We start from the raw sequence: 26,900 nt of genomic DNA, 5'->3' as shown, positions 1-26,900 counted from the left end.
TGACATAGGGAGTGTAAATGCGGAAGAATATATTGAGAAAATTGTATCGATGATGGGGTATAGTCGGTTAGAAGCAACGGAGACGATAACACAACCGCCCTCGGTTTCTTGAGTTCGCTACAGTTTGTGTTAACCTTTGTGACATAGGGAGCGTAAATGCGGAAGAATATATCGAGAGAAGTGTGTCAATGATGGAGTATAGTCGGTTAGAAGCAACGAAAACAAAAACACTACCACCCTCGGTTTCTTGAGTTCGCTACAGTTTGTGTTAACTTTCGTAACATAGAGAGGGTAAGTGCGAAAGAATATATCGAGAGAAGTGTGTCAATGATGGAGTATAGTCGGTTAGAAGCAACGAAGACAAAAACACTACCACTCTCGGTTTCTTGAGCTCGTTATGACTCGCGTTAACCTTCGTACGAGTTCTTAGTTCCCGATATCAGCGACACAGGGACCATAAATGCGAACGTCTTTATCGAAAAAAGTGTGTCGACGATGGGGTACACCCGGTTACAAGCTAAAGAGACGAGAACGCAACCACCCTCGGTTTCTTGAATTCGCGTTAACTTTCGTGACATAGAGACCTTAATTGCGAACAACTTTATCAAAAAAACTATGTCGATGATGAAGTACCCCGATTACAAGCAAAGTAGACGAGAATCCGACCATTTTGGATTTCTCCAAATTGCTACGGTTTGCGTTAACTTTCGTGTAAGTCCTGGATCGCGATACAGGTAGTGTAGATGCGAACGAGTTTATCGAGAAAACAGTGTCGACGATGAAGTATACCCAGTTAAGAGCAAAGGAAACTCGAATTCAGCCGTCCTTGGTTTCTCGAATTCGCTACAGTCCCCCGTTAATCTTTGCACGGATTCGCGACGTAACACAGATTATATACTCGTACGTGTAGACCGTGGGCGTAAATGACTCGGTTCGAGTACTTTGCGTAGAAAACTACGTCGACGACGGAGTATAGTCGCTTGCAAGCAAAACAGACGAGAATCCGACCGTCTGGGTTTCTCGAAGTTACTACGGTTCGCGTTAACCTTAATAGTAATCATAGATCGTGACAGGGACATGTTACGCGTACACAGAGATCGTAAACTTTCTTTTACCAACGACGGAGTATAGTCGCTTGCAAGCAAAAGAGGAGAATCCCACCGTCTGGGTTTCTCAAAGTTACTACGGTTCGCGTTAACCTTAATAGTAATCATAGATCGTGATACGAACATGTTACGCGTACACAGGGATCGTAAACTTTCTTTTACCAACGACGGAGTATAGTCGCTTACAAGCAAAAGAGGAGAATCCTACCGTCTGGGTTTTTCGAAGTTACTACGGTTCGCGTTAACCTTAATAAAAATCATAGATCGCGACACGGACATGTTACGCGTACACAGGGATCGTAAACTTTCTTTCACCAACGACGGAGTATAGTCGCTTACAAGTAAACGAAAAGAATCCTACCGTCTGGGTTTCTCGAAGTTACTACGGTTCGCGTTAACCTTAATAAAAATCATAGATCGTGGCACGGACATGTTACGCGTACACACGGCTCGTGAACTTTCTTCTACGGAGTATACTCGGTTAGAAGCAACCTAAACGAGAACTCGACCGTCCCCGCTTGCTAGAATTCCTCACGGTTCAGCGTTTACCTCTTCGTAAAACTTCCGACACCGTGATACACCGCGTACATACACGGGGACTCGTATCGAGTACCTCGTCAAGTAACCGAGGTCAACCGCGAACACAAACGAGTGAATCGAGAACGCGGTATACTCGGTTAGAAGCAAAGTGGAAGGTGAACTCACCGGAGTATCCTGTCCCTCTCGAGCAGCTCCTCGGGATTGGGCTGGGCGGGTCCGAGCAGAGCGTGGGACAAGGGCGGGTACCTGGGCGATCTCCAGAGCATCTCGGAGGCCACCGCTGGATGATGATGACCCGGCGGTGCCGAGGTCTGGTAGCCAACCGGTGGCGCGGTTGCCGCGGCGGCCGCGGCTGCGGAATTCGGTCCGGTGTTGGGCGGTGGTGCCTGGGGATGCGCCATCAGTAGGGACGTGTGCTGAACGCTCTGCACGTGCCAGACCCTTGCCGGCGTCGCGGCGGCGGTCGGTGCCGCGGACGTGGTAGTCTCGTCTACGCTGAGCGCGGAACTCCTGCTGCCGCTTCTCTCGTCACCGGAACCGGCGCTCCTCAGGGAGCTTACCCCGCTGTCGGAGCCGCTGTCCCCATAAGCTCCGGTAGCGGCGGCGCTGCCAGCCGCGGCTCCGACCGCTCGGATACCGACCGCTGCTGGCACACCGGCGAGGACACCAGTTCCAGGTATACCGGCCCCCGCCTCCACTTCCATGAGGCCGGCCTCATCGCCGCCCCTCGATGCGTGAGACTGCTGTTGCACCTCGTGGAGGCTCGACGGGGCCAACTGATGATGAAGCTGATGATGTTGGTGGGGACTGCTGGCTACCTGATGCTGGTGAAGCTGTTGCTGCTGTTGCTGCGACTGATGCTGCTGCTGTTGTTGCTGCTGCTGCTGCTGCTGTTGTTGTTGTTGCTGCTGTTGATGTTGCTGCTGAGCGTGATGGTGTATCACCGGACTGCTCGTGGCGTAACGTTGCTGTTGGTGGTGGTGTTGTTGCAACGACTGTTGATGGTGGTGTTGATGGTACTGTTGTAGGTGATGGTGATGGTGATGGTGACCGGCGCTCGGCGGTGGCGGCTTGTTCAATCTTTCGGCTAGGATGACGGGACTCTCGTTGTGCCGGTTCCTCTCCTGCTCCCGTTGTTGTTCGAGGAGCAGGCTCTGCCTGCCAGAGCCACCGCCGCCGCTGCTACTTAGAGGACTCAGCCTCTCCAGCACGGAGCCTGAGTCCTGACTGCTCGACTCCAGCAGCTCGACGACCGATTCGACGCTCGCCGCCCTCGCGCCGTTCGCGCTGCCCACGCTATCCTCCGTGCCTAGCTCGGTGGTCGGCTCGGTACGTCGCGAGCCCTCGTCCTCTTCGTCTTGCTCGTCTTCCTCCTCCTCCTCCTCCTCGTCCACGTCCTCCTCGTCCTCCTCGTCCTCCTCCTCGACGCCCTTTGCCTTCGACTCGTCGGTCGGTGGCTTCAGCGACGTAGCGCCGGCATCGAGGAGGACGCTCGGCTCGTCGACGACCGGCGACGGGTCGAGCAGCGAGCCATTCGCGTACACCTGCTCCTGTTCCGGGTTCTTCTCCCGTTCCGGGTGGTCTAGTCGGTTCGGGTTGCCTCCAGGATCGACTTTGTTCGGAGGTGGTGGTTCCGGTTCCCGGTCCCGTTCCCTGGAACGGCTCTCCTCGTCCTCCTCGAGTTTGTCGACTTCAACCTCGGCCCCGTCCCGTTTCCTCTCCTCCTCCTCGATCTCCTCGTGCTCGGACGCTGTCTCCTCAGAACTCTTACCCTTGCGCTCCGATCGGAGTTTCCTGCCTACGGGACTCGTCCTCAACCTCTTGGTAAGAGGGTCGCAGGGCTCGCGATCCTCGTCCTCCTCCTCGACGCGATCCTCTTCGGATCTGTTACCGAGACGTTCCTCCTTCTCGCAGGATTTCGCGTTGCTGGAGCGTTCTAGCTCCTCGGTTTTCGATTCTTGGCCACCGCCGGGCCTCGGTCTTCGTCTCACCGGTCTCTGGGACGCGCTCTCCACCGGACTCTTGACCGCGGTCCCGCGTTTACGTAGCTTCGAGGCGCTGCTCGACGCGCTGTTCGCCTCTTCCAATACCGTGCGCGGTATTCGATTGCTCGGTCTACCCGATGGCGGTCCCTTGTTCTCCCGATCCTCCTGTCGCGTCGACAGACCGGTCTCGGTGTCCTTCTCAGACCTATCGCGACTGGCCCCCTCGCTCACGCGTCTACGTCGACTGTTGCGTGCTGTGTTCTTTTCTGCAACAAGAGTTGAAAGTTCGGGTCAGACGCGTTGGATGAAATTTCTTTTTTTTTCTTTTTCGTTCAATCAGGGTCTTAACAGGGTGGTAACAGGGTTATTGGTAACGCAATTATTTATCCGTGTTTGGAGAGATTCGTAGAACGATTTGTTGATAAATAAAATGTTTGTCGTATTTCAATTTGAGGGTGTTCTTCGTATTCTCGGTATTTTTGTTTTATTTATCGATTGACGGGTGATGATTAATTTTTGTTGAGAAATACAGTCTAATTATGACACGCAGAAGAAACAGGTTTGTTGATATTTAAGGAAATACGTTCGGATCAAACTGCGTTGGATAAAATTTTTTTTTTTTCGTTCAATCAGAATCTTAACAGGGTCGTAACAGAGTCATTGATAACGGGATTATTTATCGGTGTTTGGAGAGGTTCGTAGAACGATTTATGTGTCGTATTTGAATTTGAGGGTGTTTTTCGTATTCTCGGTATTTTTGTTTTATTTATCGATTGATGGGTGACGATTATTTTTTGGTGAGAAATACAGTCTAATTGTGAGACGTAGGAGGAACAGGTTTGTCGATTTTTAAGGAAATGCGTTTTAGATATTTATATGGTGCATTTCTCCAACGTATTGGTCGGGTGAGATGGATTTCATATTGGTGAACCATACTCGAGGTGTGACATATTAGTATTTGATATAGTATTTTAAGAGAGGAATATTTGAGAGTAATCTTCTCGGTGTTACCTAAAGCTTTTTCCGGTGAAGGTTGATATTTTTTCTGAGTTCGTTTCATGTTCTGTGTGAGAAGATAATATTCGAGGAATAGATGTTGGCACTTGTAGCAATAAAGCGGAGGTATTTACGAGTCGAGAAATTCGAAGAGTTCTAGTCGAAAAGTTTGGAAACTTTTAATTGAAAGTTACGAACGATTTTAATCAGAAGTTTTAAGTCGAAAAGTTCGAAAGCTTCGAGTCGGAAGATTCGAATTGAAAGGTTTCGAGTCTTTTAGTCGAATGGTGCGAAAGCTTTGAAAGCATTCGAATCGAAAGATTCCAAAGCTTCTAGTCCAAAGATTTGAAAGCTTCTAGCTAAAAGATTCCAGAACTTTTATTCAAAAATTTCGAGTTGAAAAGTTCTGAATCTTCTAGTCGAAAAATTTGGAAGCTTTCGAATCGAAAAATTCCAAGATTCTAGTCCAAAGCTTTGAAAGTTCTCGAATCAAAAGATTCCAAAGCTTCTAGTCTAAAGATTCGAAAGCTTCAAGTCGAAAGGCTTGAAATCTTCAGTCAAAACATTCCCGAGCTTCTTTGTCAAAAGACTCGAAAGCTTCTGGTCCAAAGATTTGAAAGCTCCGGAATCAAACATATCGAAAGCTTCTAGCTTGAACGATTCGAAAGCTTCTAACTTCTTGTCAAAGCTTGCTATCTTTAGCCAAAAAATTCCAGAGCTTCTTTGTCAAAAGACTCGAAAGCTTCTAATCCAAAGATTTGAAAGCTCTGGAATAGAACGATTCGAAAGCTTCTAACTTCTTGTCAAAGCTTGCTATCTTTAGCCAAAAAATTCCACAGCTTCTTTGTCAAAAGACTCGAAAGCTTCTAATCCAAAGATTTGAAAGCTCTAGAATAGAACGATTCGAAAACTTGTAGCTTCTAGTCAAAGCTTGTAATCTTTGGCCAAAAAATTCCAAAGCTTCTTTGTCAAAGGACTCGAAAGCTTCTAATCCAAAGATTTGAAAGCTTCGGAATCGAACGATTCGAAAGCTTCTAGCTTCTAGTCAAAGCTTGAAACCTTCAGCCAAAAAATTCCAAAGTTTCTTTGTCAAAAGACTCGAAAGCTTGTAATCCAAAGATTTGAAAGCTCTAGAATCGAACGATTCGAAAGCTTCTAGCTTATAATCAAAGCTTGCAATCTTTAGCCAAAACATTCCAGAGCTTCTTTGTCAAAAGACTCGAAAGCTTCCAATCCAAAGATTTGAAAGCTCCAAAATCGAACGATTCGAAAGCTTCTAGCCAAAAAATTCCAAAGCTTCAAATCGAAAGACTTGAAACCTTCAGCCAAAAAATTCCAGAGCTTCTTTGTCAAAAGACTCGAAAGCTTCTGGTCCAAAGATTTGAAAGCTCTGGAATGGAATGATTCAAAAGCTTGTAGCTTCTAGTGAAAGCTTGCAATCTTTAGCCAAAAAATTCCAGAGCTTCTTTGTCAAAAAAACTCGAAAGCTTCGAAAGCTTCGAAGACTTTCCCCCTCTCTCTCCCGTACAAGAAACAACACCCTGTCCCCGTATATTTCGTACGCACTACCCTCGATCGTTGAACGATCGAATCACGTTATCCAAGGGTGTGTGCGCGCGATCGTGGTTATCGATCACGGGGCTAGACGCACTCGCGACCAATGCTCTATGCGGTAACTGGAAGCTTATCGGCGTAGCCTTGTTCAACCTTGTCGATTAAGGTCGATCGATTCGGCGTAGCTGGTCGCCGCACCGGCCGTTTATCACGCGCGGCAATTATGGAGGAGATTCGCTAATCTCTTTGATACACGCGCGCAATGTGCCGCATAATTCGACGACCTTTGGAAAAGGTGTGCTCTACGGCCACCTCGTGGCACAGATAACTACGAAACTATGCGGGTAACAGATTGCAACGCGTTCGTCCCCGTACAAATGGGAATTCCAGCTGGCCTTAATTTACATGCGTGCGCAAAAATTACCATACGATCCCTCACCGAATCGTCTCGTTTCGTTTCGTTACATTTCGTTTCATATCGTTTGGTTTCGTCTCGTTTCCTTACGTTACATTACGTTACGTTACATTTCGTTACGTTTCGTTTCATATCGTCTCGTCTCATTACGTTACGTTTCGTTACGTTATATTTCGTTACGTTTCGTCTTGTTTCGTTACATTTCGTTACGTTACGTTACGTTACGTTACGTTACGTTACGTTACGTTACGTTACGTTACGTTACGTTACGTTACGTTACATTTCGTTACGTTTCGTCTCGTTTTGTTACATTTCGTTACGTTACGTTACGTTACGTTACATTTCGTTACGTTTCGTTTCATATCGTCTCGTCTCATTACGTTACATTTCGTTACGTTTCGTTACGTTTCGTTTCATATCGTTTCGTTACGTTACGTTTCATATCGTCTCGTCTCATTACGTTACATTACGTTACGTTACGTTACGTTACATTTCGTTACGTTTCGTCTCGTTTCGTTACATTTCGTTACGTTACGTTACGTTACGTTACGTTACGTTACGTTTCGTTTCGTTTCATATCGTCTCGTCTCATTACGTTACATTTCGTTACATTTCGTTACATTTCGTTACATTTCGTTACGTTTCATTACGTTTCGTTTCATATCGTTACGTTACGTTACATTTCGTTACGTTTCGTTTCATATCGTCTCGTCTCATTACGTTACATTTCGTTACGTTTCGTTTGTTTCGTTTCATATCGTTACGTTACGTTATATTTCGTTACGTTTCGTCTCGTCGCGATCCACGCCCGATTCTTACGAATCGACCGGTCCGATTACCGAGCCAACGATTCGCGACTAATCTCGCGGGCACGTATTTCGGGGAAATCGACCTTCGAGATGCGCAATGCGCCGACGTTGCTTTCATCTCCTTGACCCCGATCGGACTACTCGCCAGTTCCAATATTCGGTAGGAAGCGATCGTTGCATCCGGGGAATTGGTGTTCAGGCCGTGTTCGTGCCGGCCCCGGGGAGTTCAAGGGTCTTCGGTTGGCCCGCTAGGAACACGGTACCGAGTATGGGAGCAATTTATAACGATGCGTCGAACGATCCGGGGGCGGAGAGTGAACCAACACCGAGACCGACAGGAAAACTTGTCCGCGTGGTCTTGCCAAGCTCCACCAAGAAAATCGAACGTTGGTTCTTCGATCCAAGCGATATCGATGCTTCCAACGACCACGGAGACACTCGTAATTCATCATCGCGGAAATACTTCGAAGAAAGATTATTCTATTATAAAGTAACTTACACCCGAGTTAGGTAACTTCAGGGATCCGATCTTTCGATTTTCTTTTATTCCAATTTTCTTCGTTTTTCATTTTTATTATTCGAGGGATTGGTGTTCCAGCAAGTTGGTGTTCCAGCAAGTTGGTGTTCCAGCAAGTAGATTACGTTTGGAAGTTTCTAAATCAGTTAGGAGTTTCTTCGAGTAACTTTCTTTTGTACAAAGAATTTTCAATCGTTTATTTGTATGTTGAATAAGGTGTCTTGTCGTTCAGATATACGCGATTTAGGTGTTAACTTCTCGACACATACTCGTGATGTTATTATTAGATCTAGGTTTAATGTACACTTGTATTTATCGGTGGAGTGTTGACAATTTTATTTTTCATTTTTCATTTTTCATACGGTAAGATCTCGTCTGTCTTGTTTATATTGAAAAGCAACGAATTAGAATAACACTTTCGCTATTTAGAGAACCCTTGGCGCTCGAACAATCTTACACGATTAAGTTTCTCAAAGCAAAGATTACACTCAATTTATAAAGTAACATTCTTGCTTGTATGTTTCGTATGATTTTACAACTTTGCAAGACGCGACGTTTGTATGCGAAATTTTGCAATTTTCCACGATGCTGCACGATGACCCATTTGCGATGAAATTTTTTTAAAGTGAAAATTACGCACAATTATCGACACGTGGCATTCCTGCTTCTATATTTCATGTACTCTTGCAATCTCGCGCGATGAAATTGCACACAATTTAACAAGTAACATTCTCCCTCCTATGTTTCGCATATTCTTGCAACTTTGCGAGACGTTTGAACGCGAAATTTTGCAATTTTCCACGATGCTATACGACCAGCTCTTTGTGCACGAACGATCTCACGCGAGGAAATTTCTTACAGTAAAAATTGCACACAATTTAACAAGTAACATTCTTGCTTCTATATTTCATTTATTATTCTTACAATTTTGCAAGACGTCACGTTCAGATACGAAGTTTTGCAATTTTTCATGATACGATACAACGCTATCGTGCTAAATTTCACGATGATAGAGGAACTTTTCTAGAGCAGAGGGTTAAATATCAAGTCTCTAAGTTCGGTGGAAATTTCTTATAGTAAAAATTATAAATAATTTAACAACAATCTTGATCCTATAATTCATATATTCTTACAATTTTGCAAGATGTAACGTTCGAATACGAAGTCTTGCAACTTTCCACGATTCGATACAACGCTATCGCGCTAAATTCCATGATGATAGAGGAACTTTTCTAGAGCAAAGTGTTAAATCTCAAGTCTCCAAGTCCTTTGGAAATTTCTTATAGTAAAAATTACAAATTTTGCAAGATGTGACGTTCGAATACAAAGTCTTGCAATTCTCCTCGATACGATACAACGCCATCGCTCTAAATTTCACGACTATAGAGGAACTTTTCTAGAGCAAAGTGTTAAATTTCAAGTCTCTAAGTCCTGTGGAAATTTCTTATAGTAAAAATTACAAATTTTGCAAGATGTGACGTTCGACTACAAAGTCTTGCAATTCTCCTCGATACGATACAACGCTATCGCTCTAAATTCCACGACTATAGCGGCACTTTTCTAGAGCAAAGTTTTAAATATCAAGTTTCATAGTCCAGTGGAAATTTCCTATAGTAAAAATTGCAAATTTTGCAAAACGTGGCGTTCGAATACGGAGTCCTACAAGTTTCCACGATCCGATACAACGCTATCGCTCTAAATTCCACGACTATAGCGGCACTTTTCTAGAGCAAAGTTTTAAATATCAAGTTTCATAGTCCAGTGGAAATTTCCTATAGTAAAAATTGCAAATTTTGCAAAACGTGGCGTTCGAATACGGAGTCCTACAAGTTTCCACGATCCGATACAACGCTATCGCTCTAAATTCCACGACGATAGAGGAACTTTTCTAGAGCAAAGTTTTAAATATCAAATTTCATAGTCCAGTGGAAATTTCCTATAGTAAAAATTGCAAATTTTGCAAAACGTGGCGTTCGAATACGGAGTCCTACAACTTTCCACGATCAGATATAACGCTATCGCTCTAAATTCCACGACTATAGCGGCACTTTTCTAGAGCAAAGTGTTAAATCTCAAGTGCCCAAGTCCAGTGAAAATTCCTTACAGTAAAACTTACACACAATAGAACAAGTAAACATTCCTGCTCCTATATTTCATACATTCTTCCAATTACAAGACGTGACCTACGATCACAAACATCTTACAATTCTCCACGACACGATACAACCCTCTCGCTCTAAATTCCACAACGATAGAGGCACATACATCTAGAGCGAAGTGTTCCCACGGAACTTTCGCCTCCGAGTGACCGGTGACTACTGCACGGTTCCTCTATCTCTTGCTCAGGGGAGACCTTTTATTGGAAAGGAGCGGTGAATTCGCGGAGATAAGAAGAACACGTTCGCTATTTCGAGCGTAGGGAATCGGTCCCCGAAACCGGCGGAAGCCAGGAGTCGGTTTAATCTCGTTCGATGGAGTTCGTTCGCCAAAATCGGGCGTTCGTTGGCTCGCGGTGTTCATCGAAGCGCCGTGATCGGCGGCGATCGTCGTTTTACGGGTAAATTAGGCAGTCTGCGAGCGGCTTGGCACGGAGCCTGCGAGTCTCGGAAGAAGAACAAGAAGATCGGGAAGGAGGTCTCTGGCTAACGGCCAAACGCTTTTATTTTTACACTCGGGGTCCCGGTGTCGTTCTCGACGTCTTCGCCCCCGTGCGATCGCCATTTTCCCCCGCTTTCGCGCGAAAATCTCCTCGGTCCCGTTGGAAATAAGTTTATCAACAAACGCGCGGGAGATCCTCGCGCCGTGTGGCAGGGTGCTCAGGCAAAAATAGAGCGGCTCTAAAATAAGCGCGCAACACGAGACGCGAATGCCTCTCGAGAGGGTTTTCCATACACCTCCCCCCTCTTTTTCTCGCCTTGGTCGTCTTCGAGGCCCGATTTCATTCACCGAACATCGGCTGACAGAAACGATCATTCCAAAGGTTAACTTGTACGAATTTTTAGCGAGCAACGAGAACGATTTTTCATTGAATAATTGGACAAATTTTACAGAGGATTATTGGAACGATTTTTCATTCGAGTAAGTTGAATAATTTTCTACCGAATAATTCGATTTTTCAAAGAATCATACGATTTACAGTTCGGATAACTCGAACAATTTTCCAGGGTGAAACCCAAAGAATTTTCCGCCGAATAATTCGAACAATTATTTATCGAATTATCCGAACGATTTTTCACCGAATAATTCGAAAAATTTTACAGTGGATTATTGGAACGATTTTTCATTCGAGTAAGTTGAATAATTTTCTGCGGAATAATTCGATTTTTCAGAGAATCACACGAATTAATTTACATCGGATAACTCGAACAATTTTCCACAGTGAAATCCGAAAAATTTTCCATTGAATAATTCGAACGATTATTCATCGAATTACCCGAACGATTTTTCACTGAGTAACTCGAATAATTTTCTACGAAATAGTTCGATTTTTCATCGAACCACACGAATTATTTTACATCGGATAACTCGAACAATTTTCCAGAGTGAAACCCAAAGAATTTTCCACCGAATAATTCGAACAATTATTCAACGAACTACTCGAACGATTTTTCACTGAATAATTCGAAAAATTTTACAGCGGATAATTGGAACGATTTTTCATTCCAGGAAGTTGAATAATTTTCTACGGAATAGTTCGATTTTTCATCGAACCACCCGAATAATTATCCATCGAATAACTCGAACAATTTTCCACCTAGTAACCCGAATAATTTTTCAGGAAATAATTCGAGTGATTTTCCACCTAACAATTCGAATAATTTTTCAACAATCGACAGAAATAATTTTCTACAGAACGACCCAAACGGTTTTACAACGAATAACCTAAATAATTTAACAACGGATAATCCAAAAGATTTTTCACCGAGTGACCCGAAGGAATTTTCACCGAATACACCGAACAATTTTTCACCAAGCAACCTAAACAATTTTTCACCACACGACCGAAACGACTTTTTACAAAACGGTCGAAACAATTCTTCATCGAACAACCCGCATGATTTTACAACGGATAATTTAAAAGATTTTTCACCGAGTGACCCAAAGGAATTTTCACCGAATACACCGAACAATTTTTCACCAAGCAACCTAAACAATTTTTCACCAAACGACCGAAATGACTTTTTACAAAACGGTCGAAACAATTCTTCACCGAACAACCCGCATGATTTTACAACGGATAATCCAAAAGATTTTTCATCGAACAACCCAAACGATTTTTCATCGACAACCCAAACGATTTTTCATTGAACAACCCAAACGATTTTTCATCGAACAACCCCAACCGATTTTACAACGGACAACCGTAGCACAATTGACAAAGACGTCTATCTTTTTTTTTTTCAAAGGGCGCTAACTCGAGTCCAAAGACCGGAACTGTTCCCCAAAGTGCTGTGTCTCAAAAATACGAGCAAGTATTTCAAACAAATTTTACTCTGCGCCTCGGAGCGTGATACCGCTTTCGTAGAATGTGTAATATTATGGTGTGAAACTGAGCGATGTTTGCACGGGAGTATGAGCGTGACGCGCGAAACTATTTCGAGGCCTAAAGTTTGTGCCATGGGAACGCGTGTGCGTGTAACGAGTGTAACGCGGTATGGTCTATGTAATATGTATAAGGTACGGTGGGGGAGAACTATCCAGAGGGATGTGTGTAACGAGCAACGAGAGAGAAAGGTGTGCCCTGGAGAGAAGCTGCGAGATAAGAGGGAAATTATCAGTGAACGTTTTAATTCTGAGTTTAGATCGGATTATATCGCTTAGTTTATATCACTAAATAATAGTGGTAATAATAATAAATATAATAATACTAATGGACAAAAATTATAAAGAAATAATAAAAATAGTAATGATAGATAATAACAACAATGGTACTGATTGAAAATAATAATAGAAATTGAAACGATATATAATACTAATAATAGAAATAGTAATGATAGATAATAATAATGACAATAGTACCGTTAAATAGTAATTATAAAAATAGTAACGATAGATGATACTAATAATAAAGATAGTAATGATAAATAACCAAATAATGACAATACTACCGATAGATTGCAATTATAAAAATATTAACGACAGATGATACTAATAATAAAGATAGTAATGATAAATAACAATAATAACGATAGTACTGATAGATAGTAATTATAAAAATATTAACGACAGATGATACTAATAATAAAGATAGTAATAATAGATAACAATAATGACAATAGTACCGATAGATAGTAATTATAAAAATATTAACGACAGATGATACTAATAATAAAGATAGTAATGATAGATAACAATAATAACGATAGTACCGATAGATAGTAATTATAAAACTATTAACGATAGATAATAGTAATAATAGCACTAATAATGATAGATCATATTAATAATAGTAATAATAATAATATAATTCGATGTAAAATAGATAATAATAATAATAATAATAATAATAGTAATGATAGATCATATTAATAATAGTAATAATAATAATATAATTCGATGTAAGATAGATAATAATAATAATAATAATAATAATAGTAATGATAGATAATAATAATAACACAAATTAGTATCTCTTTGTCGATACAATTCTCGTTAAATTGAAAGCAGGTGAACCGATCCGTCCACAATTTCGGCCCTCGAGTATCGAGTCACCTTGATTTTCGAGCGAGCGGCGAAGTTTCGCGGAAATTGGGGGTCGAAGCAACCCTCGTCGCGGAGAGTAAAGTCGGTCGACGAAGCGTACGGACACGCTTCGAGGCAGGTGGGCCAACGGAATAATCGATGCGAGAGGGTGGGTGGTGCATTGTCGAGCGAACCGACTACCAAGGACTACCTGTGCACGACGTTCGGATTTTGACAAAGCGTTTAAATGCCCACCAGACTCGACCGGCCGTGTCTAATTTCATCCCTGCGAGAGCCCGGCCGGGTCAGGACGAGTCGATATTCGTCAGGGTAGGGGTCCCTGCTTTGTCCGACCCGACAAAGAGCATCTGTGTACTTGTTTTTTCCGAACTACGGCCTTCCGAAAGGGCAACTGCTACGAGCACCGCGAGTACGCTCGGAACAACCACACGGGGGATTCTATGGCTACCGAACGGGGTTAAGGGGGAACGATGTGCTCGGACGTTGAACCGATTTCACCGTTCACCGATAGACCATCGGAGAACTTTTACAGAAGTCGGAGATTTTTTAGAGTTAACGAGAGTCAGCGCCAGTGAGAGGACAATTGTTCGTTTACTTTGTCAAGGGTGATAATGCAAAATTAAATAACCATGCGACCAAGCGGAATGTGTAATTCGATAATTGGGGAATGTATTATGGGGGACTGGTATGAGATATTTTGTACGATTGATTATTAGAGGGATGAATTATGAATGTTTACGATTTTTGGAAATTATTATTTTGTATTTTGTACGATTGACTTTTAAAGGGATAAATTATGAATATTTACAATTTTTAGAAATTATTATTTTGTATTTTGTACGATTGAATTTTAGAGGGATTAATTATGAATAATTACAATTTTTGGAAATTATAATTTTGTATTTTGTACGATTGAATTTTAGAGGGATTAATTATGAATAATTACAATTTTTGGAAATTATAATTTTGTATTTTGTACGATTGACTTTTAGAGGGATAAATAATTACAATTTTTGGAAATTATTATTTTGTATTTTGTACGAGTGAATTTTAGAGGGATAAATTATGAATATTTACAATTTTTGGAAATTATAATTTTGTACGATTGACTTTTAGAGGGATGAATTATGAATAATTGCAATTTTTGGAAATTATAATTTTTGTATTTTCTTACATTACTGTGTTTGTATTTTTGTCAGAAATTGGAGTTCAAATTTACTATCGGGAGCTGATAAGTTGGCGAGTACGCGGAATCTTGTTAGACTTAATAATTATACTCTAATAATTATAACTTTTGAAGAGTATAATTTTTAGTTTTAATTTTAGTTACCAGTCTTCTATAGTACTCGTACACGGTTTACTCGATACCTATCGAGTTTTTCATTAAAAAAAACTCCGGAGGTACTCCTTGAGCTCAATTTTATTTATCGATGTTCTTAATTATAATTTCAACGAGCACAGATCGAAGCTGTGGAAAAAGTTTCAGAGCGTGATTAAAGCATCGACGATTTAGCAATTACTTTGTATATAATTCATACCTCTAATTATATATAAACGTATGTTTCGAAGAGGACGAAAGTTATTCGAGTTTTATTTTAATTTGCACGATGTTACGTGAAACTTTCTATTCGTTTCATATTCTTCCCTTGAATCACCATTTTCTGAAAAATTCATTGTTTCGTTTATACACGTACTCGTACATCGTCCATTAACTTTGAGCTGAAGATACTCATCGCTCGTCACGCGAAACAGTAATGGTTTACGAACGACCACACGATACCAAGTACGTGGCCAAAATGTAATTGTGTCAATCAAAGGATAATTATTTACTCCTGTTAACTTACATGAAGTTAATACTACTCGAAACGCATACAAGGAACAAACAGTAATACTTCTAAACACTTAAACTGAAAATACTAAACTTGTAAACACCTGAGCTAAAAATAGTAAATTTCTAACCACCTGAACCAAAAATACTAAACTTCTAATCGTCCAAACCAAAAATACTAAACTTCTCAACACCTAAACTAAAAATACTAAACATCTGAACTAAAAATACTAAACATCTAAACGCCTAAAGCAAGAATACTAAACTTCTCAACACCTAAACTAAAAATACTAAACATCTGAACTAAAAATACTAAACTTCTAAACGCCTAAAGCAAAAATACTAAACTTCTAAGCGCCTAAACTAAAAATACTAAACTTGGGAACACGTACGCTACAAATACTAAACTTGTAATCGTCCAAACCAAAAATACTAAACTTCTCAACACCTAAACTAAAAATACTAAACTTCTAAACACCTAAGCTAAAAATATCAAAGTCTTAAACACCTAAATTAAAAATATTAAACTTGTGAACACGTAAGCTAAAAATACTAAATTTCTAAACACGTAAACGAAAAATACTAAACTTGTGAATACGTACACTAAAAATACTCAACTTCTATGTACCTAAGCTAAAAATACCAAAGTTCTAAACACCTAAACTAAAAATACCAAACCTCTAAACACCTAAACTAAAAATACCAAACTTCTAAATACCTAAGTTAAAAATACCAAAGTTCTAAACACCTAAACTAAAAATACCAAACTTCTAAACACCTAAACTAAAAATTCTAAACTTCTGAACACCAAAACTAAAAAGACCAAACTTCTAAACACCTAAACTAAAAATACCAAACTTCTAAATACCTAAGTTAAAAATATTAAACTTGTGAACACGTAAGCTAAAAATACTAAATTTCTAAACACCTAAACGAACAATACTAAGCTTGTGAACACATACACTACAAATACTAAACTTCTATATACCTAAGCTAAAAATACCAAAGTTCTAAACACCTAAACTAAAAATACCAAACTTCTAAATACCTAAACTAAAAATACCAAACTTCTAAATACCTAAGTTAAAAATACCAAAGTTCTAAACGCTTAAACTAAAAATACCAAACTTCTAAACACCTAAACTAAAAATTCTGAACTTCTGAACACCTAAGCTAAAAATACCAAACTTCTAAACACCTAAACTAAAAATACCAAACTTCTAAACACCTAAACTAAAAATACCAAACTTCTAAACACCTAAACTAAAAATACCAAACTTCTAAACACCTAAGCTAAAAATACTAAACTTCTAAGCATCGTCACAGCCGTTAACGCTACAAAATACGCCAAAAAATAACAAGACCACCGATGACATATCGAAACGTTTCTATTTTTCGCGTTACAATTTCAACAGACCTCGAGAACACATCCTCGTATACATAGAAAACTATGGCAGTGAACGTGTTATTCGTCTCTCTCCGCGGGTATTTTCGGTTTGTTTTCGGCCGCGTCGAATCGGGTCGAATTCGTCGCTTTCCCCGAATTTCGTTGTCAAGATTCCAGAGCGGAATTCCGCGTTTAATTCCGGTTTTCGCGGGAAGTGGAACAACGGGAACGAGATGAAATCCCGCGAAACTTTTCGGGGGAGAAGTACGCGAATTTCGGGCAGCGGGGAACGCGTGTTGAAATATCGAAGGGGGAGGAGGGGGGTGGTGGAATTACGCGGTGGTATTCGTGGTTCCCTGGGGGGCAAAGAAAAAAAAAAAAAAAGAAAAAAATGCAGCGTGGACGTCGTTATGAATTTTCATTTCGACGAAATTTTTATTTGCGTTTCGAGTTTACCGGACGTTCCGCCGGTGGTGCGGATTTTCGTCCGGACGCGGAACGTTCGCGGTGGTTTGCGAGCAGATTTCATTCTCGAGGCTCTGTGAACGATTTAACCGACCAAGTGGGTACTTTCGAGGCTTTTTTCACTCCTTGGAAAATTATTTGAGTCTTCGACGATGAGTAGCGAGGAATAATATTAACGCGTGCAACCGTAAATTTAGCTGTCGCTATTGTTGGAATTTGAACGACTGATTCGTATAGCGATGAGCGAATAGTATTAGGATTATAGTCTCGTAAAAGGGATTAGGATTGTAATCTTGTACAAAATTGAGAAAGAGTTGTTTGTTAGGTATATGGATGAGATCATAAAACCAATCCGAGATTACGCAACTCTTGCAATTTTTATTATTTTCATTTATAAAACATCCTAAATTAAAATGCGAACACGGATCGATATCTGTGTGAAAATATTTCAACGAAAAGTTTGACGATATTTCTGCAATAAAATCTAAAAGAAACCGAAGTTTCTTCGCTAGATAAAGCGGTAAAACACGTTCAAACCAAGACGATACTACTTTCGCAATTTTTATTATTTTCATCCGTAAAAAATCCTGAACCCAGCGTAAATACAGACAGACCTCTGTGCAAAAACTCTATTCGAAAAGTCTAATGATATTTCTGCAAAAAAATCAGAAGCAAGTCAATCTTCCTTAGCTAGAGAAAGCAATAAAACACGCTCAAACCAAGACGATACACCACCCACAATTTCTATTATTTTCATCTGTAAAAAATTCTAAATTGAAACCCGAACACGGATCGATACCTGTGCAAAAATATTTCAACGAAAAGTTTGACGATATTTCTGTAATAAAATTTTTAAGAAATCGAAGTTTCTTAGCTAAACAAAGCCGTAAAACGCGCTCGAACCAAAACGATAGGATCCTCGCAATTTTTATTATTTTCATCCGTAAAAAATTCTAAACCTAGCGTAAATACGGCTAAACCTCTGTGCGAAAAGTCTAACAATATCTCTGCAAAAAAAATCTGAAAGAAGTCCAAGTTTCTTCTTTAGATAAAGCCATAAAACACGTTCAAACCAAGACGATACAACCCCCGCAATTTTTATTATTTTCATCCGTAAAAAATCCTGAACCTAGTGTAAATACGGACAGACCTCTGTGCGAAAATTCCACTCGAAAAGTCTAACGATATTTCTGCAAAAAAATCTGAAACAAGTCCAAGTTTCTTCTTTAGATAAAGCCATAAAACACGTTCAAACCAAGACGATACAACCCCCGCAATTTTTATTATTTTCATCCGTAAAAAATCGTGAATGTAGAGTAAATACGAATGAACCTCTGTGCGAAAACTCCACTCGAAAAGTCTAACGATATTTCTACAAAAAAATCTAAAAGAAGATCAAGTTTCTTCTTTAGATAAAGCCATAAAACACGTTCAAACCAAGACGATACAACCCCCGCAATTTTCGTTATTTTCCACGGTAAAAAATCCTGAACCCAGCGTAAAAAAATCCCGTGAAAGTCGATACTTTAGAAGACCGGATTATCTATCCGGGGAACACCCCTTTGAATTCGTTCGGAGATGGCCGACTCGAGCCAGCCGATTAAGGGGGTAGAGGAACGTGTCGCTCTCCTCGATAGCTTCGTTTCCTTCGGAATGTAATGCAATTTTACCCTCGGTACAATACCCTCGACTCGCATGCGAAACGAATAGGAACACTCCTCTCCTCTTTCTTTTTCCCTCCCTCTCTCTCTCTCTTCCTCTCCGCGTGCCCGTTCGGAACAATAATCGTCCGGACTTTGTTTCTCCCTCTCGTCGGCGCTTTTGCCGGCGTTCCAGGAATAATGGCGGGGCGAATTAAAATGTAAAGCAAAGCACGTTGGCGCTGTTCAATTACGCAGAGCGTAATGCATGCGGACCGAGCCAGGACAGAACAAACCGCAGTCGCTAGGAAACGCGGGGCGTCGAGAGTTTGCGAACGCGGGACCGGCCGGCCGGCCGTGCGTCCTCGCGTCCTCGCGTTACACGCGTCCGTGTATTCAGTATACATAGAACGAGCGAACCGAGCGAACCGAGTGAGTCGAGCAGCTCCGGCTACGGCCACGGCGCATCGGATAAACGCACCCCACGTATGCAGCGAGCGCCGTTGCCCGCTCGAGTGCTTCTCCCCCTCCGGGTAATAACAGTAAATCCTGAGTAATAAATCCCCCTACCCCCGTCACCCCACCGCCCCTGCTATGCTGTCTCTGCCTCCTCCACCTGTCCGTTCCGTGCGTCTCTCCTTCCTCTCCCGCTGTTTCGTTCCTGTCTCTCGCCCACCAGCCAGCGTTTCCGCGCGACTCTGTCTGCCCAACCACGTCGACACGCCGCGCTTCGCTATGGACTTTCTCCCTGTTTAAACAATTATACGTTCAAACGCCTCGACCCACCAATTCGAGCCCGTTGGTAAACAACCATCGAACCGGCGCTCCACGGTGTACTTATTGTGTTTCGTATCGATCCGGTGCAATGTTTTTTTGTTTTTTTTTTTAAGATTAGAACTATAGGTTTCGAAATGTTAACTCTTTTCGCTCGAGAGGTGATCCTTGATGTTTCGCACAGGGGTTTATCCGTATTTACGCTAGATTCATGATTTTTTACGGATGAAAATAATAAAAATTGCTAGGGTTGGTTATTAGGGTCTTGGTTTGAACGTGTTTTATTGCTTCCTCTAGCTAAGAAAGATTGACTTGTTTCTGATCTTTTTGCAAAGATATCGTTAGACTTTTCGTGTACTTGTACTTTCAAGATTCGGACCATCGCGGTTTGGAACTGAAATTAATATTAGATTGTTACTTTCTTGTAAGATGTGAACATGTGTATGTGAAATGGTGAAAAATGTTCTGTTTTATATTAATTACACTATTTGAAGAATTTCATCGAGGTGCTAGTTTCTGGTAACAGAAAAGCTTCGATTGCAAAGAGGTGAAAAAATAAAACAACGATGAAACATAAGAAGTGGGTAACGACGATGAGAATAATTTAATTTTCGATTGAAACAGATTTGTTAATTTTTAGTAACTTGGATAATTCTTGTGTTTTGTTATTTCGAGCGTTGGACGGAGATTCGCGTTGTACGAAAACAGATCAAATTTTATTTATTAAGTATATTTGCGTCGTGTTGTAGGAACTCGCGTTGTACGAGAGTCTACTGTGTACACATTCTCGCGACGACCGGTTGCGAAGCCAAGATCGTATTTTTTCAATGGAACGCGGCCGATATCGCACGATTTGAGAATTTATACAGAGTTCGATGAACGAAAGGACCATCGACCATTGACGCGGAATTTTAAATCGAGTTTCGAGACGGTCGTTTCACCGGGAATGGTACGGTTAGCGATTTAGGGTCGAAATGGAACTTACGGGGTGTTGTGGAAACAAACTGGTAAATTTTATCGGTGTTTAGGTTTGAAATGTTTGAACCTGTGGAGTGTTAGAAAAGAAAACAGAGAAATTTTTGGCTGTGTATAGGATTGAAATGTTTGAACGTATGTAGTGTTAGAAAAGAAAACTGAGAAATTTTGGCAGTGTTTAGGATTGAAATTTTGTAATGTACAGAGGGTTACAGAAAGAAATAAACAAACTTTATTGGTATCTGGGGTTAAAATATTGAAAAGGAAGGTGTTAGAGAAAAAATCTAGTAAATATTGTTGGTATCTAGGGTTAAAATATTGGAAAGGTACGTGTTAGAGAAAAAATCTGATAGATATTGTTGGTAGTCAGGGTTAAAATAGTAGAAAGAAAAATGTCATAGATGAAGTTGATAAATTTCATTGGTGTTTAGGGTTAAAATGTTGGAAAGAGAGGTGTTACAGAAAAATCCTATAAATAACGTCGGTATTTACGGTTAAAATGTTAGGAAGCTAAGTGTTACAAAAAAATCCAATAATAACGTATTTAGGGTTAAAAAATTGGAAAGAAAAGTGTCACAAAGGAACTCGATAAATTTTATTGATATTTAGGGTTAAAATGTCATCAAGCTAGGTATTACAGCAAGAACTCGATAAATATTGTCGGTATTTACGGTTAAAATATTTGAAAGCTAAGTATTATAAAAAAAAATCTAATAATAACTTATTTAGGGTTAAAAAATTGAAAAGAAAAGTGTCACAGAGGAACTCGATAAATTTTATTGATATTTAGGGTTAAAATGTCATAAAATTAGGTATTATAGAAAGAACTCGATAAATATTATCGATATTTACGGTTAAAATGTTAGAAAGCTAAATGTTACAAAAAGATCCAATAATAACGTATTTAGGGTTAGAAAATTGAAAAGAAAAGTGTCACAGAGGAACTCGATAAATTTTATTGATATTTAGGGTTAAAATGTTGGAAAAAGAGGTGTTACAAAAAAATCCGATAAATAACGTCGGTATATACGGTTAAAATATTTGAAAGCTAAGTGTTATAAAAAAAATCTAATAATATCGTATTTAGGGTTAGAAAATTGAAAAGAAAAGTGTCACAGAGGAACTCGATAAATTTTATTGATATTTAGGGTTAAAATGTTGGAAAAAGAGGTGTTACAAAAAAATCCGATAAATAACGTCGGTATATACGGTTAAAATATTTGAAAGCTAAGTGTTATAAAAAAAATCTAATAATAACGTATTTAGGGTTAGAAAATTGAAAAGAAAAGTGTCACAGAGAAACTCGATAAATTTTATCGGTGTTTAGTATCAAAATGTTGGATAGAGAGGTGTTACAGAAAGAACCCGATAAATATCATCGGTATTTACGGTTAAAATGTCGGCATTTAGGGTTAAAAAGAAGCTGATAAATTTTATCGGTGTAGGAAGGTCGTTCAAACAGAAGTGTTGAAAGATAAGAGGAACGTAACTGCAACAGTAGTAACGAAACTACGTTATACGTTATACGTTATACGTTATACGTTATACGTTATACGTTTTACGTTATACGTTATACGTTATACGTTATACGTTATACGTTATACGTTTTACGTTTTACGTTATACGTTAGACGTTATAGGTTATAGGTAATACGTTATACGTTATACGTTATACGTTATACGTTATACGTTATACGTTATACGTTATACGTTATACGTTATACGTTATACGTTATACGTTATACGTTATACGTTATACGTTATAATATAGTACATCGTTGGCTTCGGTTTCGAGAAGAACGCGTTTGATCTAGTAGGCTAAAGTTGCCTAATACGAGACCTCGGCTTAATCTCCGTTACAGATCTCTCGTAACGTCATAGCGATGCTTCTCTGTTTCATAACCGATGAACATATTTCTTTGTTTAGTCCGCTCGTTGAAATCGATTCATCGCTTTGAGCAACAATGTATTAAGCGTACAAAATATTAACAAAGTCTACCTTGCCGAAGAAATAGAATTCATACTACTAATATATGAAAAAAAAAAAACAAAAAAAAAACGTCTTTTAGAAACAAACTATGTTCACTTAAGACACCATTCTTTAAATCGATGTGACTGATAATTTTAGTCTCGATTTTAACGCGAAGAAATCGAATTTTATTTGGCGAATTTCTTTGTTTAGTTCGCTTCTTCCAGTAAATTGTAAGAGTATATTGTAATTGTAAAGATAAAAATTTGATAATAAGATTGATAAAAAAAGATAATATTGTAAAAATATTGTAAAGAATATACAGTAATTGTACGTTTTAATTTTTAAAACGCGTATCTAATTTTAAGAAAAGTGTTCTCGAAACAAAGTTGCGATTTTAAATAAAATTACTAAATGTAAATGAATCTTAGGGAATTCGACGCATGCATCTGATTAATGACCGGAAGTTGCGGATTTCAGACCACTGCAGTTGTTTTTGTACAGTATACAATGTCAGACACGGTTTATATATTTATTTATTAATGGATTCTTAGATGTGTGGAACACTTTAAACGTCTATAGTGGAATCATTAACAATCGGTTAGGAGAAGTATCGAATCGATCTTCAGATGCATTTTTCTCTTAAACGAAGCCTTCGATGCAACTTTGTTATTGCATACTTTCGTCTTATTTCGAGCCGTAGAATCTCCCTGACCTCGTTTATATCGCGAAGTTTGACCCACGGTGTATACACACTTCGTTTTCGAAATACAGACAGAAATACCGATCGTGTAGATGTTCGGTTAGAAGACTATTCTCGTGCTGGTTGAACCGAGCTGTTCTTCTTTCATATTTACGTCTCGATAAGAGAGAAACGTCGAGGGTGTACTTAAATCGAAAACTCGATACACGTCAATAATCGACAACACTAATATTAGACAACGATCTTGTCAATACTCGATAGACGTGTACGATTAGTTCAATGAGACACGAGACGATAATTTTGAACAATTTACGGGAAAATCGATATCGAGAACAATTTACGTAGTCTTGAATAAATAATTGTCGTTGAAAGTTAAGTAGTTCGAACAGCGATCGATTGACCCACAAGACCAATCGACTTGTAACGTATATAACGTATTTTGTCTACAAGCTTCCAAATATATTAACAAAATCGAAGGATTCTATATTTCGAGAAGAGAGACGAATCGACTCGTGCTAACAAAGTTTGTATAATTATTCAGACCGCCATATATTCCGTACGTGCTCGACACGAACGTTAATATTTTTCGGAATAACTTTCCTAATTGAATTTCAAAAATTTATTTCCGTCGCGGAAATTTCCTTTCGATCGTTCGTCGAATCAATCGAGCTGCCCCGGATCGAGAAACTCGATTACCAATCTCCTGCGAGAGACGTTTCTGAAAGAGAAAAAAAAAAAAAAAAAAAGTAGCGCGACTCGACGCGAAAATATTTGCTCGACGATCGCACGGGACAAGACGGCAGAAATTGGACGCTCGATGAGAACAAACACTCGGGAGGGTAAAAATAAGCAAAGTTACTCGCGACGAGGAACGAACGATCGCGTGGACACGCTTCGACCAGACGTCGCTGGAATTAAAGCGGAACGTCTTCTACCAACGGATCGACGATCGGTGCTCAAAGAAATTGGGTCGATTCGGGTCGAGTTCGTTTTCTTTCGTCTCGAATGGCACGTATGTACTGTGCACCGCTCGTAAGAAGACCCATGGGATGGTCCGAGGGGAAAGAGGCGTGCCTTGCTAGCTCCGCCTACTTCCCACCAGTAACGTTTCGTCACAAGAGCACGAACTGTTCGACTTCGATTTTAATGTGCTTTTGTGGAATTATTGTAGAGCGATTCCTTTCGATGTGTGTTGAATATTAGGTGTAGATATTCAATAGTTTTTAAGATATGAATGATTAAAGTTGTATATTTTGGATACGTATAGATGCGTTTAGTATTGTGGTTTTAATGTGTAAATATAGTACAGGATACTTCAGAAATAATACGTATATTACATATGCATTACATACGTACTTCAAGGAGTGAATTTACGTATTAATAAAAAAAGGACACGAATTGTCCGACTTTGATTTTAATGTACTTTTGTAGAATTATAGTAGAGCGACCCCTTTTGCTGTGTGTTTAATATTAGATGTAGATACTCGATAATTTTTAAGATACAAATAATTAAAGTTACACATTCTGATAGGCAAGAAAATGTATCGCGATATAAACCTTGCGAATACCGAATAGATATGAGAAATCAATTTGATATTAATATAGGAAATCTGCAAAATATAAGTTACAACGATAAAGTGCAATAACATATAGGAAGATTGCACCAGAATCTTTTTACTCTCAGGAGAGAAAGGAATATTCTGTGCACAACTAATATGTATTTTAATATCTAATAAATGGGCAATATCGTATATTTATCGTTTGATTGCTGTCTAATGACACGTATAATGATTATCATTCGTTGTCGTGTAGTACATTCTCCTACCAATGAGTGAAGAACATTGAAGAACGAAAGGAAAATATACATATATTATTATGTCCAATGAAACTCGACCTGGTGACCCCGCGCTTACTGGTTCAACGTTTATGCCACTTAACCACCGCAATCTTGAAGAACAAAGTTTCTATCACGGTATATCTTACGTATCAAAGTATTCAACTTTAATTATTTATATCTCGAAGACCATCGAGTATCTATACATAACATTTTACGTACGTCAAAAACAATCACTCTACCACCGTTCTGTAAAAGCTCGTTAAAATCAAAGTCGGACAATTAATGTCCTTTCCTTATTAATATATACATTTAATCCTTAAAATACAAATATGTATTTCTAAATCACCCGTACTATTATCTACGCAATAAAAAACTCATATTGATCAAATGTTTTCAACGTAACAGTACGTTATATCGTGCATTGGTACATGCACCAATATGTACAATTTTAATTATTTATATCTCGAAGACCATTGGGTATCTACACCTAATATTCTACATACGTCAAAAAGAATCACTCTACCACCGTTCTGCAAAAGCGCGTTAAAATCAAAGTAGAACAGTTCGCGTTCCTCCCTTGTCAATTTAAATGATGTACACAAGGTCAACGTGACGAATGACTAGAATCCAAAGTATACATGAAACTAAACGCTCCCTTCCAATCCAACTTGCATTTCCTTCCAAAGTCCTACTTGCAATTGGTGCACAGTAGATGGTTAACTAATCAACGATTCGAAAAAACCAGAAACGATTGAGGATCACTGGTCGCGCTCCGCGACACATTTTTCTCGTTCGTTGGATACTAGGCGCGAGCGTCGAGGCTGAGAAGTTACGAGAGCGCCGAGAGGTCCCTAAAAACGAGCGAAAAAATAAGAACCGATCCCGTATGGGCAACACATGACGAATTCCAGCAAGGCTCCGACAGAGGACACACCGTGTTGTTTCGTTCTTCGTTTTTTCTATCTCACTCTCTCTCTCTCTCTCAGCGACCACTCTTTCGCGTCGCTTTTGTTTCCACGGTTCGGGGTAAAAAAAAAAAAGAAAGAAAGAAAAAAAAACGGGACGACCCGGCCCGACGAAAATACTCGCCACGTGTCACGCTACGTCGAGCGTCGCGAGCTTCCAGAGATAAAAAAGAAAAAGGTGGATAACGACCGCGCTGGCACCGGCGTGGAAACACACGGAGGGAACGCTTCGATTATGTCATCGTTGTTCGACGCGTTTGGAAACTTTCCTTCTTACGGCGAGGGGAGCCGAGGGGAGGGGGCTTATCTGCATCGAGCGACGACGTAACCCGCGTTATACAATTTCAGGTGGCTCGCTAACGTCCGACCGTGAACGATATCTACACGAAAATTCGTATCGATGGACGAGATCCATTTTCGAATCGTTGGGAACGTCACCGGGTAGGGGAATGTTGTTGGACGGATTTTTACCCGGACAAATTCTAATTGATTATCATTTTTGAAGACTATAATTTTTAGTTTTCTTACGCTACTGACTTTGTTGGAAAATAAAGCGCGAAAATTTACTACAGGGAATTGGTAAATTGACAAGTACGAGGAATGTCAGATTTATTTTTATCGTTATAAACTTTGAATAATTGTAATTTTTGGAAATTATAATTTTTAATTTTCTTACGCTCTTGCCTTTGTCGGAAAATAGAGCGCGAAAATATACTATAGGGAACTGGTAAAT

General features: G+C 39.8%; 1 protein-coding gene across 5 annotated transcripts in view; it reads right to left on the bottom strand.

Annotated features, from left to right (window-relative positions):
- Kdm3 (Lysine demethylase 3) overlaps positions 1 to 26,900 on the bottom strand; it is a 572,262-nt gene that overhangs the window by 195,030 nt on the left and 350,332 nt on the right. For all 5 annotated transcript variants that reach the window (XM_076305347.1, XM_076305593.1, XM_076305514.1 and 2 more), the window contains exon 8: positions 1,812 to 3,897. In XM_076305347.1, the coding sequence (XP_076161462.1) occupies positions 1,812 to 3,897 (2,086 nt within the window). The remainder of the gene's footprint in view (positions 1 to 1,811; positions 3,898 to 26,900) is intronic.

Source organism: Ptiloglossa arizonensis, chromosome 1 (genome assembly GCF_051014685.1).
Source record: "Ptiloglossa arizonensis isolate GNS036 chromosome 1, iyPtiAriz1_principal, whole genome shotgun sequence".
NCBI lineage: Eukaryota > Metazoa > Arthropoda > Insecta > Hymenoptera > Colletidae > Ptiloglossa > Ptiloglossa arizonensis.
The sequence above is the reverse complement of the archived record's forward strand: the minus strand, read 5'-3'. Positions and strand labels throughout refer to the sequence as shown.